This window comes from Oreochromis aureus, linkage group 22, assembly GCF_013358895.1.
Source record: "Oreochromis aureus strain Israel breed Guangdong linkage group 22, ZZ_aureus, whole genome shotgun sequence".
NCBI classification, from domain to species: domain Eukaryota; kingdom Metazoa; phylum Chordata; class Actinopteri; order Cichliformes; family Cichlidae; genus Oreochromis; species Oreochromis aureus.
This window is the reverse complement of record NC_052962.1, coordinates 11,387,087-11,399,540: the sequence shown is the minus strand read 5'-3', so window position 1 is coordinate 11,399,540 and position 12,454 is coordinate 11,387,087. Positions and strand designations below refer to the sequence as shown.

Here is a 12,454-nt window from a genome sequence, read left to right as displayed (position 1 = left end):
TGGTTTGCAGCGCCGCTGCAGGGGAGGTGGACGCACCTGAGCGACACCCGGAATCAGGCCTCGCCGCCTTAACGTCTGTGCTATCTATGCTGTTGTGTTGTTGTTGGTATGTGTCGGGCTGTGAGCTGAAAAGCTACAGCCGGCTGTATGCGTACAGCAACCGTGTGTGAAAAGTGGTCAATAAAGAGATGCTGAAAAGCATGTTCATGGAAACATCGTCGGGTCTGCCGTGATGTGTTTACAATGGGACTTCTGCTCCTGAACCTCTGCGCACAGCGCCTGCAAATCGGGCTGTACTGAAGTCACTTTCATCTTTACGCAGGACTGTAAGCTGTCATCTGTGAGGCGTGAGCGGTGTTTGTTTTTAACATAGTTCACGGTGGAGAACAGCTGCTGACTTAATGTGGATCCAAAGATCCATAACTGGCCTACCTGGGGTTGAAAGTCTCAATAAATGCACAGCGTTTCGGCGGGTATACCGGCTTCCGCGAGTGTGACTTATTTTGAGCAATGAAAAAATAATAAAATATTATTTTATTTTTATATTTCAATATCACAATAATCTTCCAATTTAGAACTACAAGTTAAAAAAAGAACTAACATAAATAAAATACACTTCAGCTAAATACTTCTAATTTATTTTCCCAAACCACGCAGAGCCGCACTATAAGGACTAAAGAGCCGCGGGTTGCCGACCCCTGGTCTAGGGTGCTCTTGTATCTGGCACAAGTCTTGTTACATCAAAAGCACAAGGCTTGGACTTGAACTGGTAGGTTATTGTAAGAATTTATATTGTTATATTTTAGTACTTAAAATACATGATGTAGACTTATTTTTCGTTCTTTTTTTTTTCCAAGGTTAGTGAAGAAACTAGTTCAAGTGAAGAGATGTCAGGGGAAGAATATATACCGGATTCTAGCAGTTACTCAGACAGTTCAGCTGAAATTACCCCCCTACGTTCAAAACCTTTAAATACGCTCATAGTGGAGGATTGCAGTGAACTTTCGCCAGAAATTCCAAAAATCAGAGACGGCACAGAAATTGTCTTGGTTGAAGGGCCAGTGTCTAAAGGTGCAGATACTACAGAGAAGCAAGTGAAAACTTGTGGGGAGAGTAAACAAGAAAAAGTATCAGAAGTTCAGAGTGAAGTTGCATCTGTGGAGACTGGCACAGGAACTCGGGAAATTGAGAGCACACAGTCTTCACACATATCGTCTTCAGCAAATCCCAAAAATTATTGCTTCAATTGTGACAAACCACAGTCAAAATTGGCCCGACACTTGAAGACCCATGAGAAGACAAATTCTGAAGTTGCTCAAATTTTAGCACTCCCAAAAAACTCAAAATATCGTAAAAAGATGCTTGAGAAAATGAGGAATAAAGGTAATTTTAAACACAACACAGATGTTTTAACAAGTGGTAGTGGACTGTTAAAACTAAAACGTAAATCCAAGAAAAACTATGATGTGAAACAGTATGTGCAGTGCATGTATTGTCAAGGAATGTACCTTCGGAGAGACCTCTGGCGACATGCTCGTAAATGTCTCTCAAAACCGATGGAGGCTGATGAAAAGGCTGGAAGAAAAAGAGTCTTGTCCTTGTCCACGATGGTGGACTCAACACTGTGTCAACAAATATCCAGAGGTGTATGGAAGCTTTTAACTGTGATGAAAGATGATGAAGTTTCTGCTTCTGTGCAAAGTGACTTTTACATTCTTCAGCTTGCGCAGTCATTTTTCGACAAACATGGTCAAGATCCGACCAAACATGAATATATTCGGCAGAAGATCCGTGAAGTTGGAAGACTTCTACTGATCCTACGCAAGGAATATTCAATATACAACCTTGAGGATACGATCAGACCTGCAAATTTTCATAAACTTACCCAAGCTGTCAAGCAGGTGGCTGGGTTTGACGAAGACAGGCTCTCCTATAAAACTCCAAGTCTTGCTCTAAAGTTGGGTCACTCATTGCACAAGATATGTGACATCATACAGTGTCGGGCTCTGATAGCAGAAGACAATGAGCTGGAAAAGTCAACCCAGACTTTCAAAAAACTGTACGCATCAAAATGGTCTGAGCTTATCTCTCACAGAGCTTTAACAACACTGAGTGACAAGCACTTTAACAAGCCATCCACACTCCCTTTCACTGAGGATGTGCAGCGTCTTCACCAGTATCTTGAAAAGATGGCAAATTCAGCATCTGAGAAACTGAAAAATAATCCATCACCACAAGCCTATGGGGAACTTTGCAGTATAACTCTGTCAAAAATTATTTTGTTCAATAGAAGAAGAGGAGGAGAGGTTTCAAAGATGCCGCTGGAAGCCTTTCTTCAGAGGGACACAGCTGCCCTACATAAGGATGTTGCAGTTGGTCTCTCTAAGTTTGAGCAAAAACTGTGTGCACATTTCAGTCGTGTTGAAATTAGGGGTAAAAGAGGCCGAAAGGTTGCTGTACTGTTATCACCAGACATGGTTGAAGCCCTAACGCAGCTCATAAGCAGAAGACTAGAGTGTGGAGTCCCGGAAGAAAACCCCTTCCTCTTTGCAAGACCCAACTGTTTGACTCCTTACAGAGGACAGGACTGTCTCAGGATTTATGCAAACGACTGTGGTGCACAAAGTCCTGAACTCCTTAGGTCAACACAGCTACGCAAACATGTGGCAACTTTGTCACAGGTCTTGAACCTAAAAAATCACGAGCTTGACCAAGTTGCTGACTTTCTGGGCCATGATATTCGTGTCCACAGAGAATATTACAGACTTCCAGAGGCTACAACCCAGCTGGCAAAAATATCAAAACTACTACTTGCCATGGAGAAAGGGACCCTTGGAAATCTCCAAGGCAAAACATTGGAAGAGATTGAAATCGAAGGTATTTCTAATTAGTAATAGTATTTTAAGTAGTCTAGTTTTTAAGCTTTTGAGTGTTCTTAACACATTATATTTAATATATAACCTAACTTTTACATTAAAGCTGTTAAGAGAAACAAGCAATGTTTGTACCTGCTGCCTAACATTTTTTTGTCAGATAAACTAGACTTGACAGACTCTGGTGAGAGTGAAGACGGCGAGGCGGATGAAGAATACCCACCAGCACAACAAAAATGGGTAAATGCACCAACAAACAACTCATATTTATGTAGTATTCAGTTGAATGCACTATTGTGAGATGTTTCAGGTATACACAATTATTTAAAAGGTAGTAGTAGGGCTGGGCTATATCATACCGTTCACGGTAATACCGGTGTAATGTTGGCAACGATAGGAAAATGAAATATCGCGACAGACTGTGTAAAACGCACATGCGCAGTGCCTTTGTTTACATACGCACATGGCGGCGATGCAGAATGAGAAGAGCGAAAGTGGATCATTGAATGAAACGGATGAACCAGAATTGGTTTGTAAAAATGCTGCAACTTCAGTGGTGTGGAACTGGTTTGGCTTTCGTCTGTCAGATACACAACAAAGCACTATTTTTGGTAGAGCATGCTAGCGGGCCGTCGTTATTACAGTGTTGTTTGGAAAATACGGCACACTTAAAATCAATCCTTTGATTTTTTCTGAAAATCGACAGTGCCCCTTATAATCCCGTGTGCCTTATGTATGAATTCTGGTTGAGTTTACTGACCTGGAAACGATTTTATGTGGTACACGGCGCTCGAAATGTTTTAGTACGACTTTGCCAAGCTACAAAGCCGCACCGCTTGATGGATTGTCGGAGCATTACGGCTATCGTAGGCAGGCACCTCGTGGAGTGATACGTACTGTGCTTCAACATAATATTACCGTATTGTGTGTGTATAACCTTTTTAAGTTTTGTGCATATTATACATGGTTATGCTGAGGATATTTCGGTCAATTTCCACTGGAAATGCTTTTTGGTTAAACTGTCAGCAAGGATTTGCATTTGCACTGTTACATTTTTATATAACTTTAATACACATAAAAAGCAGCTGCTTGTTTAAGTGAAAATACATTGATGGGGTTTTTTGCACTAATAAAGTTGTGGCGTTGTAAAGTATTTTGTCTAGTGTCAATTATATTGTCAATTATATCGTTATCGCAAATTTTCAAATGTATATTGTGATAAATATTTTTGGTCATATTGTCCTGCTCTAGGTAGTAGTAAGGATTATATGTGCACTGCAAGTATTGAAAATGTCTTAATTTGTTTTGGGCTGAGGTTAATACACTGCTTAAGCTATTCTTGACATAGTCATAAAGATTGATGTCTGTCAAATAATGTCACTAAAGAAAGGTCTAACCAGATCGGTACAAAAAATGTAATAGTACTTACAGTGATAGTTTTGTGTTGTGTTGTGATGCTACAGATATCTAGCCAGAGATGTGTGTAAATGAACTGACTTTACTGGACTTTGCTGCCCAGTCGACAAGGCAGGACATTGGCATTGTGGTTATCACTGTTGCCTCACAGAAAGACGGTCCTGAGTTCATCAGACTAGGGTCCAAGGTCCGCAAACATGGAGTTGTTTTCTCCATGTGTGTGTGGGTTCTCTCGGCATACTTCAGCTTCCTCGCAGAGTCCAAAGACATTGGAGTTAGGTTAATTGGTCACTCTAAATTGCCCATTGATGTGAATGTGATTGCGTATAGTTGTTTTTCTCTGTAATAGTCCTGTGGGAGACTGGCGACCTGCCCAGGGTGTACCCTGTCTCTCATGGACCTGAGGATTACTTGTATTTATGGGTGCCTCTCTCCTTGTTAGTGAAAATCATTTTCGTGTTAAAGGAAAGTCTGAACAGGAACAGATAATGTGACTGCTATATTGAGCTAAAATACTCATTGTACTATAGGGAGGAGTATTATGCCACCTGTAGAGGAACCTCCAAACACCTCAAACGGTATAACTATCCATCACCCTGCAAATTGACGGCTCTTCCATGATTACCAAGCCACTCATATTGTTTGTGATATTTTTGTTTTACTTATCTATTTACAGATGTGGACTCGGCTGGAGAAGGCATATCACAAGGTACCACAAGAATAAAACATTTTAAAATATCAAGACATCTTTGAACAGATTCTTTGAACAACAGACTAGCAAATGGTTATCTATGTAACAGCGTTTGATGAGATTTTTGACGTCTTTCATCTGTGTAGATGGCTTTTATATGTTTTATTTCTAGTAAAATGCTTTCTAGGTTTGGGAAATGCAGTTAAGATTACTTTGAAAAGACAATGCTTATTCAAATTCTGGTATTGCAGATATATCATGATGCTGTTATTAATGTTTGGTCAATATGACATGCCAGAATTTTACAAACAAACGTTCATGACTAATATCCAGTATGACCTTAAAGTTGGCATGAGGAATTTACTTCTCAGGTTCAGCGTTAGAATATTTTTCTTGTTTCAGTTCTTATTTCAGTTTTGGGATTTGAAAGCCACAGAGACGTTATGTTTTAAGAAAATCCGTATCAGCTGTTCTTGTCCTTCTTCGCTCCTGGATTGGCTGGAGCGTTCTCTAGGCGCCTTCCCAGCTTTGACAAAAGTCCAGCTGGAATAACCACGTTTACTCAGGGCCTTCTTGATGTCATGTTCTTGTGCTTCCCTGGCCGCTGTGTCTGTGGGGATGGTGTTTGCGCTATTTTGTAATATCTTGGTGACAACCAAGTTGTGCTCCAGTGGATGGTGAGAGTAAAACCTTAAATACTGATCTGTCTGTGTAGGTTTACAGTACACATCGACTTCAAAGTTGGCTCACTTAAAGCTCTAGTAAACTCAGCTTAAATACTAATATTGCATATTAATACTTACTATTAATCATCTTCAAAAGCCTGAGTAACAGTTCAAATGTTCATAATTATTAGAAAACAACGATATTTTTAAAACATATCTGAAAACTACATAGGCATGTTAGATTACCTTTTGATTGAAGGCTTTTTTTTTTTTTTTTTGACACTGACAATATGAGAGCTTATTCTCAGTGTTGGTTAATTTGTAAATCTGTACATCTTTAAAACGAATATTTTTTTTGCTCAAGTTATTTCTAACTAAAATGTTTTTTAATCTTCCATATTTCACAGTTTTTATCAAATGAGAAAGAGGTTTACTGTGAGTTTTGCTGAGTATGACATCAGAGTAGACTATCCTACATTGTCTTCGGAACAGATTGTTTTGACTTTCAGAGGAATGGAAACAAATGTGTGCCTTACATCACTGGATCTTGAATGTGTCCTCAAAGTATCCTGGATATCTTTAAAGTTTTCATTAATATTGGTAGTATCTGATCACCCAGAACTTTTCATAATGCCACATCTGAACTGGGTTACTGTTACAGTACAAAATCATGTGAGAATAAAAGTGGTGGAAATGAGTAATAATTTGCTTGACAAGCTAAGTGAAAGGATCAGAGGACAAAGCTGAAGTAATGGGTTGAACCTGGATTCTGCATGATTGGAAGTGGAAAAAATAAGAAATAAAGGAGGATATGTTGAAACTGGATGGGAACTAATGTCACTTTGTAATTGGGTGTCCTGTGGCTTTCACATAGTTAGAAGTTTTATCTTTAATAGTTTTCTTTGCGTTAATTTTTTTGTGGGAAAGAACGAGCTAGATCTGCTAATCAGAATATAGCTTTTAATGTATTTATCTAACATGGCAAAAAGCCAAAACCCAGTGTAAATCTAAAGCCCCACAGCTATTTAAACCAAGTTAAAAAATGCTGTGGTTAATACCTGGATTTCTTTTTGATATGTGTACCATGAAAGGGATTTGATGTTTACATCCCTATTGTTTTTGAAGAGTAACTTTATAATAACTTAATAATTAACAAATCAAAAGTAAGCTGATCTTATTTTCTCTCCTCCTTGTAGCATTCCCTGGAAATGTTGCAGAAGGGGAGAATCCTCGAAGGAGACAAAAATGTCCATGGTCTCCCAACGAGATTGCAGCAGTCATGAGACATTACCGTGGGCACATTGCAAATGGGAAACTAGCCAATGTGACAGAAATCAAACAGTGTAAAAATGCTGAACGTCCTGTATTAGACAGTCGCTCTGTTCAAAATGTGAGAGACTTCGTCAGGAACCGTGGCATAACACTAAAAAAGAGGAACAGCCGCTAAACGATTAATCAGGTTACAAAAATATATACACAGATGTTTGACGTGTATGTCATGTTTGCAAAAAGCACTTGTTCTTGTTTGGAAATAAACTTGAGCATTCACCAGCAGATTGGCTGTTATATTTTTTTTTATTTTGTCTCTAAAGACCGTACGTGATATGTGAAAAGCACCTTTTCTGTGCTTGAGAGCATGTATCTAATTACCAATTCAAAAACTTTGAAGATGCACAACCCTGGCACTTTCTTTTTGGAACTGAATATTTGTCTTTCAGTGAGGCTTTCTGATATTGAGGGAAAAAGTTCCTAAAAGCAAATTCTTATCAGCAGTTGTATAACTTAAATATAAATTAAGGAAGATATGAGCTTAATGTAAATGCATAATATACCAACTAGGAAATCTAACCTCTAATTGCTAGCCTTTAACAGAAAAGACCTGTAAATTCATGTTTGAAAAGTTACCTTTGGAACTCTTATCCCTGTATTGCTTTGACTTAAGCATTGGACATTTCATAAAGACTATAGGGCAGTAGTTCCCAAACTAGCGTACGCGTACCCCCGGGGGTACGCAACTGGCTGTAGGGGGTACGCGAGGGTCGGGGTTTGAGTGGGGATCACAAATGTTAAAAGCCAAAATTTGCGCTAATGCAGTTTTATGTGGCTCTCAAATACATGACTGTATACCACCCTCTGGTGTTCAGCAAAAGTAGCTCTAACAAAATACATGGGCGTGACTGACACCCAACAGTTAAAGTTGCCTCCAAGCATTCAGTGCTGCGCAAAAATGGACAAGTGGTTAACGAGAAAAAACGGCCCTACCACAGAGACACCGGCCACAACAACCGATCAGCTCATATCTAAAGATGCATTTTCCAGTGACCGCACAGGTGATTGTTCAAAAACAATGTGTTCCTCAGATTTGGATGCTAGCACGGATGTATCTGTCGTTGCTAGCCAAGCGGCTAGCATAGCAGGAGCCAGTCATGTGGAAAGTTATGAAGTGTCTGATGCGGAGCATCAACGTGGGAGAAAACATGACAGCTCGGACTGTAACACAACCTCCTCAAAGAAGCGCAAATATGATGACAATTATGTTTCGCTGGGGTTCACGTGTATAAATATTGGTAGATTTTCCCGGCCACTGTGTTATTTGTGCAAAGGTATTGTCTCAGAACTCAATGAAACCTTCACTTTTGCGCAGACATTTAGAGATAAATCATCCCCATTTGAAAAATAAACCAAGAGAATATTTTGAGCGACAGCTAAAATCACTTTCAACAAGTAAAACCTTCATTCAAGTGCCAGATCTTATGAATAAAAACAGACTACAAGCATCTTACATGGTCAGTTACAGAGTGGCTAAAACCAACAAACCCCACACTATTGTGGAGGACCTCATTCTCCCTGCTGCTTTAGATATGGTAGGGACAATGTTGGGGGAAAAGGCAAAAAAGACGATACAGTCCATTCCGTCATCAAACAATACTGTCTCACGGCGCATCAGTGCATGTCAGAAAATGTTTTACAGCAGCTACTTCTGCACATACGCCACAGTGAATTTTATGCAATACAGCTAGATGAGTCCACGGATGTGGCTGGCCTGGCGCATCTCCTCGTATATGTGCGCTACATTCATGAAGGAACCATCAAGGAGGACATGCTATTCTGTAAACCGCTGGAACAAAGGACAACTGCCGCAGATATTTTTCAAAAGCTGGACACATTCATGAACACACATGGACTCAGTTGAACACGCTCAAAAGACCCTGGTGGATTTCTGGATAGGACTGCGCACTGAACAGCCCACGCTGGCTAAGCGCCCTGTCAAGACTCTGATGCCTTTCGCCACCACATACTTATGCGAAAGGGGATTTTCTGCTTTAACAAACATGAAAACAAAATACAGAGCAAGACTTTGTGTGGAAAACGATTTAAGACTCAGCCTTTCCCAAATTGAGCCAAACATTGAAGAGCTGTGTGCCTCTGCTCAAGCACATCCATCACATTAAATAGTTATGGTTAATGAAAGTTCATATCTGGCCTTTATGCTCTCGACAAAACGGTGAATTTGAATAAATCTTTTGATACACTGCTAATATTAAGTAGTAAAGTTCGTTATTAAAATTCTGTCATTACTAAAATATATTAATAAATTCATTTGGTGGTGAGAAATAATCGTGCAGTATTTATTTGTATGCATGTGGTATTGCAATGTATTTTTAGACACTAATTAAGAGTTCGTTCGTAGCAGCGGGTACGCGGCTGAGGCTGACATGTCTCAAGGGGTACGTGGCTGGAAAAAGTTTGGGAAGCACTGCTATAGGGAATTGTGTCAACTTGTGAAGAAAGAAGAGTATATGTCTCCTTTTAATGTGGATCCTTGAATTCACATTATAAATATGTGATGGCCCCAATACAAATCTAAGAATAAGGTTTGTCTTTGCAAATTGCATTGAGCTGGTTCTCAAATTCAAGTCTTTGTGTTTTGTGATGTTTGATTTGTCATAAAACCACGTGTATTAACTATTAATTTTAATACGTAGTAGTGTATGAGTTTAGCCATGTCCCACTTATTCATTTTTGGCCCTATAATATACTTTGGTGACAGGTATGTGTGTTGTATAGCCAGTGTCCTCACAAAGCCTGTTGGGTGTTAAAATGTCTAATATTTTCATAGGCGGGGCTTCTCACCTAATTATCTATGTCCTAATAAGGTTGCAATAAAACAGGTTCTTATATCTCTAGTTGTGTTGCGTGTATAGGAACTTTGAAGTGAGATCTGTGCTCTGTGGCTCAAACCAGATTTTTTGACGTATTCCGCATCTCTCAGGGGCAAGCAGAAAGTGGTGTCCCCGTAGTCCACCACCTGGGCTGGTTTGGAAAAAGTGTCCTTACAATGTATAGAAACCCGTGTAGGTAGGTGTGTGTGTATGTGTCATGGGGGTGTGTTTGTGTGACCTCCTGCTCACCAAAAGGATCATAAAAGCAGGAAGCTTACCATACATCAAACAGAATCTTCACAAGGGATGTACTTGTGATAAAACACTACAGCCTCCTCCCAGAACCTCGAGAGGCTGGGGAGGGGGACAAAGGAATGTCTTGATCCTATAGTTTGAACTAAGACTTTACAAATTTAAGAAACACAATGACAACATTCAACAATTTGACTTAACACTGAAGCTTGATGAAGTGCTTCAGACTGCTATCTCAAATCGCAAAAAAACACAATGAAAGTATCATAAAAAAACAAAAGGGCAGACCTATTCCAAATTTTCAAGTGGGCATGAAAGTGTGGAGGCTGAACAAGAGGATCCAGCAGAGGAAAGGGGGACAGTTAGATTGGCCCCTATACGACTGCTGCTATTGCAGGAAAAAGCGTGGATCTTTTGGACAGCCAAGGTGTGAAAATACCGAAAATCAACATCGATCACTTGATGGTGTTTACAGAGGAACAGCCAAGAGTTCCACGTAAGTGTTCCACTAATACCTTCCTCTTGTTCCTCTGAGCCATCCACCACTACCACGTCCACAGCTGGGCCATCCACCGACACTTCCACCTCTGGGCCATGCACCACCACATCCACAGCTGGGCCATCCACCACTACCACGTCCACAGCTGGGCCATCCACCGACACTTCCACCTCTAACGGTGTGTTCACACCGAACGTGATAGAGGTGGCCAGAGCGTCAGGTTTACATGTAAAGTCAATGGAAAAGCGCGATGACACGCGATTGCGCGTCCGGCGAAAATTCGGAAGCAGATTTGCATTGCGAAAACGGCAAAACTCGTGAAACGCGCGTCAGTGTCCCGCGTCTGGCGCGTTTGACTCGCGGAAAAAACCACGCGCGTGAGTTTTTGTGTTGCATTTTGTGCATACGCGTGTTTCGCCTCTACCGCTCGAGTTGGAAAAATTTGAACTCCAGCGTCAAATCGCGCCGCAGCAACTGATCAGGAGCCTGGTGATGTGGCTGTAACCAGGTCAAAGGGGCAGATCAAACCAAAGCCCTTCATTCTTCATTCAGTATGGAGGAAAAACTCATCAGCGCAGTGGCTAATCGTCCAGAACTATACGATGCTAGCTGCTACTTCTACCGGGACAGGAATAAAAAGGACCTAGCTTGGAGGCACATAAGTGAGGAGGTAGGGCAACCTGGTAAATTCATTTGTTCTTCTTTTTAATTTTCAGACTGACCCGATGAAGCCGCGCAAAAGCTAGCAAGCATGCCTACTGTCCCGCTATTTTCCCACTGATGTACAAATACCTTTCCGCTAACAAGATAATGTGTTTATTCAGAGGACATCTGCAGGAAAAAGTGGAAGAGCCTCAGGGACACATATAATAAGGAGAAGAGGACATGGAAGGAGAAGAGGAGTGAGTCTGCAGCAGGATCGGGGAGGAGATGGAAATTTTACGCGGTCATGGGATTTCTGGACCCCTTCCTCACCCCGCGGGAGACTAGTGGCAATATGGTGCAGACCGTGGAGAACTTCGCCCCCGAGGACGAGGGACAGCCCGGAGAGGCAGCAGGGGAATTTCAGTCTGAAGGTATGTTTACAATGAATTAATGTAGGCAGTTAATTTATGCGTGTTGTCATATAGGAATATATTTTGTTTATTAATAAACAGTATACAGTGGTCCCGCAGTTCATCCGTCACTGCCTGGCCTTTTCGCTGATTTTTTTTAGTGCACCGTACAGCTTTCAACAATGCGCATTGCATTCTGCAGCCTGATTGACAAATCTCCTCCGTGTCGTGTCTCCTGCGCCAAATTTACCATGTTTGGTTTTGATAACCATCACGTCCAATAGAAAAAACAGCACAAAGACACTCATAACTATGACCCTCATTCGGAAATAGACACCTGCACTGCGAGGGAAAAAGGCGCACAAAAGTGGCGCCACAGACGGAGAAAAAGCGCGCATAATAATACTTTTACGTTTAAAATCGACAAAGGTTTGCACTTTGAGAATGAACTTATGAGAACTGCGACTATTGTTCATGTGCTGCAATAAATGAGGGACCACTGTATATAATTTCTGAATGACTATTGTTTTCAACCTGTTAACATTTAATATTGTCTTGATAGAGTCAACTGATTATGCAGCAGAGCCATCCCCTGATGCTTCTTCTGGCTCCCCAGTCCCTGGTCCCTCCACTCCTGCTGCTGCACCCACAGGTATGTACATCAAGCACTGATAGCTTTTTAGTCACTTGGATTGCCTGGTGATCACCTTTACTAAATATTCACAACCAATCTGTTCATATCCTGTTTTTTTCAATTTTGAAAATGAAAATCTAGTAGCAGCCTTCTCAATTCTTTGTGTTTTGTGCTGTGTTTTACAGGCCCACAGAGGAGGACAGCTC

The 12,454-nt window shown here is 40.9% G+C and overlaps 1 protein-coding gene across 1 annotated transcript; it reads left to right on the top strand.

The window, feature by feature from the left end:
* Positions 1–711: 711 nt before the first annotated feature.
* Positions 712–10,735, top strand: LOC120435746. Its single transcript, XM_039605811.1, has 6 exons — positions 712–769; positions 858–2,877; positions 3,034–3,113; positions 4,966–4,998; positions 9,919–9,973; positions 10,596–10,735. The coding sequence occupies exons 2-6, from the start codon at positions 888–890 to the stop codon at positions 10,733–10,735; spliced, it is 2,298 nt and encodes a 765-aa protein (XP_039461745.1). The 5' UTR covers positions 712–769; positions 858–887.
* Positions 10,736–12,454: the final 1,719 nt, after the last annotated feature.

Coding starts and splice junctions, on each gene's coding strand:
- LOC120435746 (XM_039605811.1), top strand. CDS start 888: ATGTCAGGGGAAGAATATATACCGGATTCTAGCAGTTACTCAGACAGT. Junction 3,114..4,965: donor CACCAGCACAACAAAAATGG/GTAAATGCACCA, acceptor ATCTATTTACAG/ATGTGGACTCGGCTGGAGAA. Junction 9,974..10,595: donor CCTGGGCTGGTTTGGAAAAA/GTGTCCTTACAA, acceptor TGTTCCTCTGAG/CCATCCACCACTACCACGTC.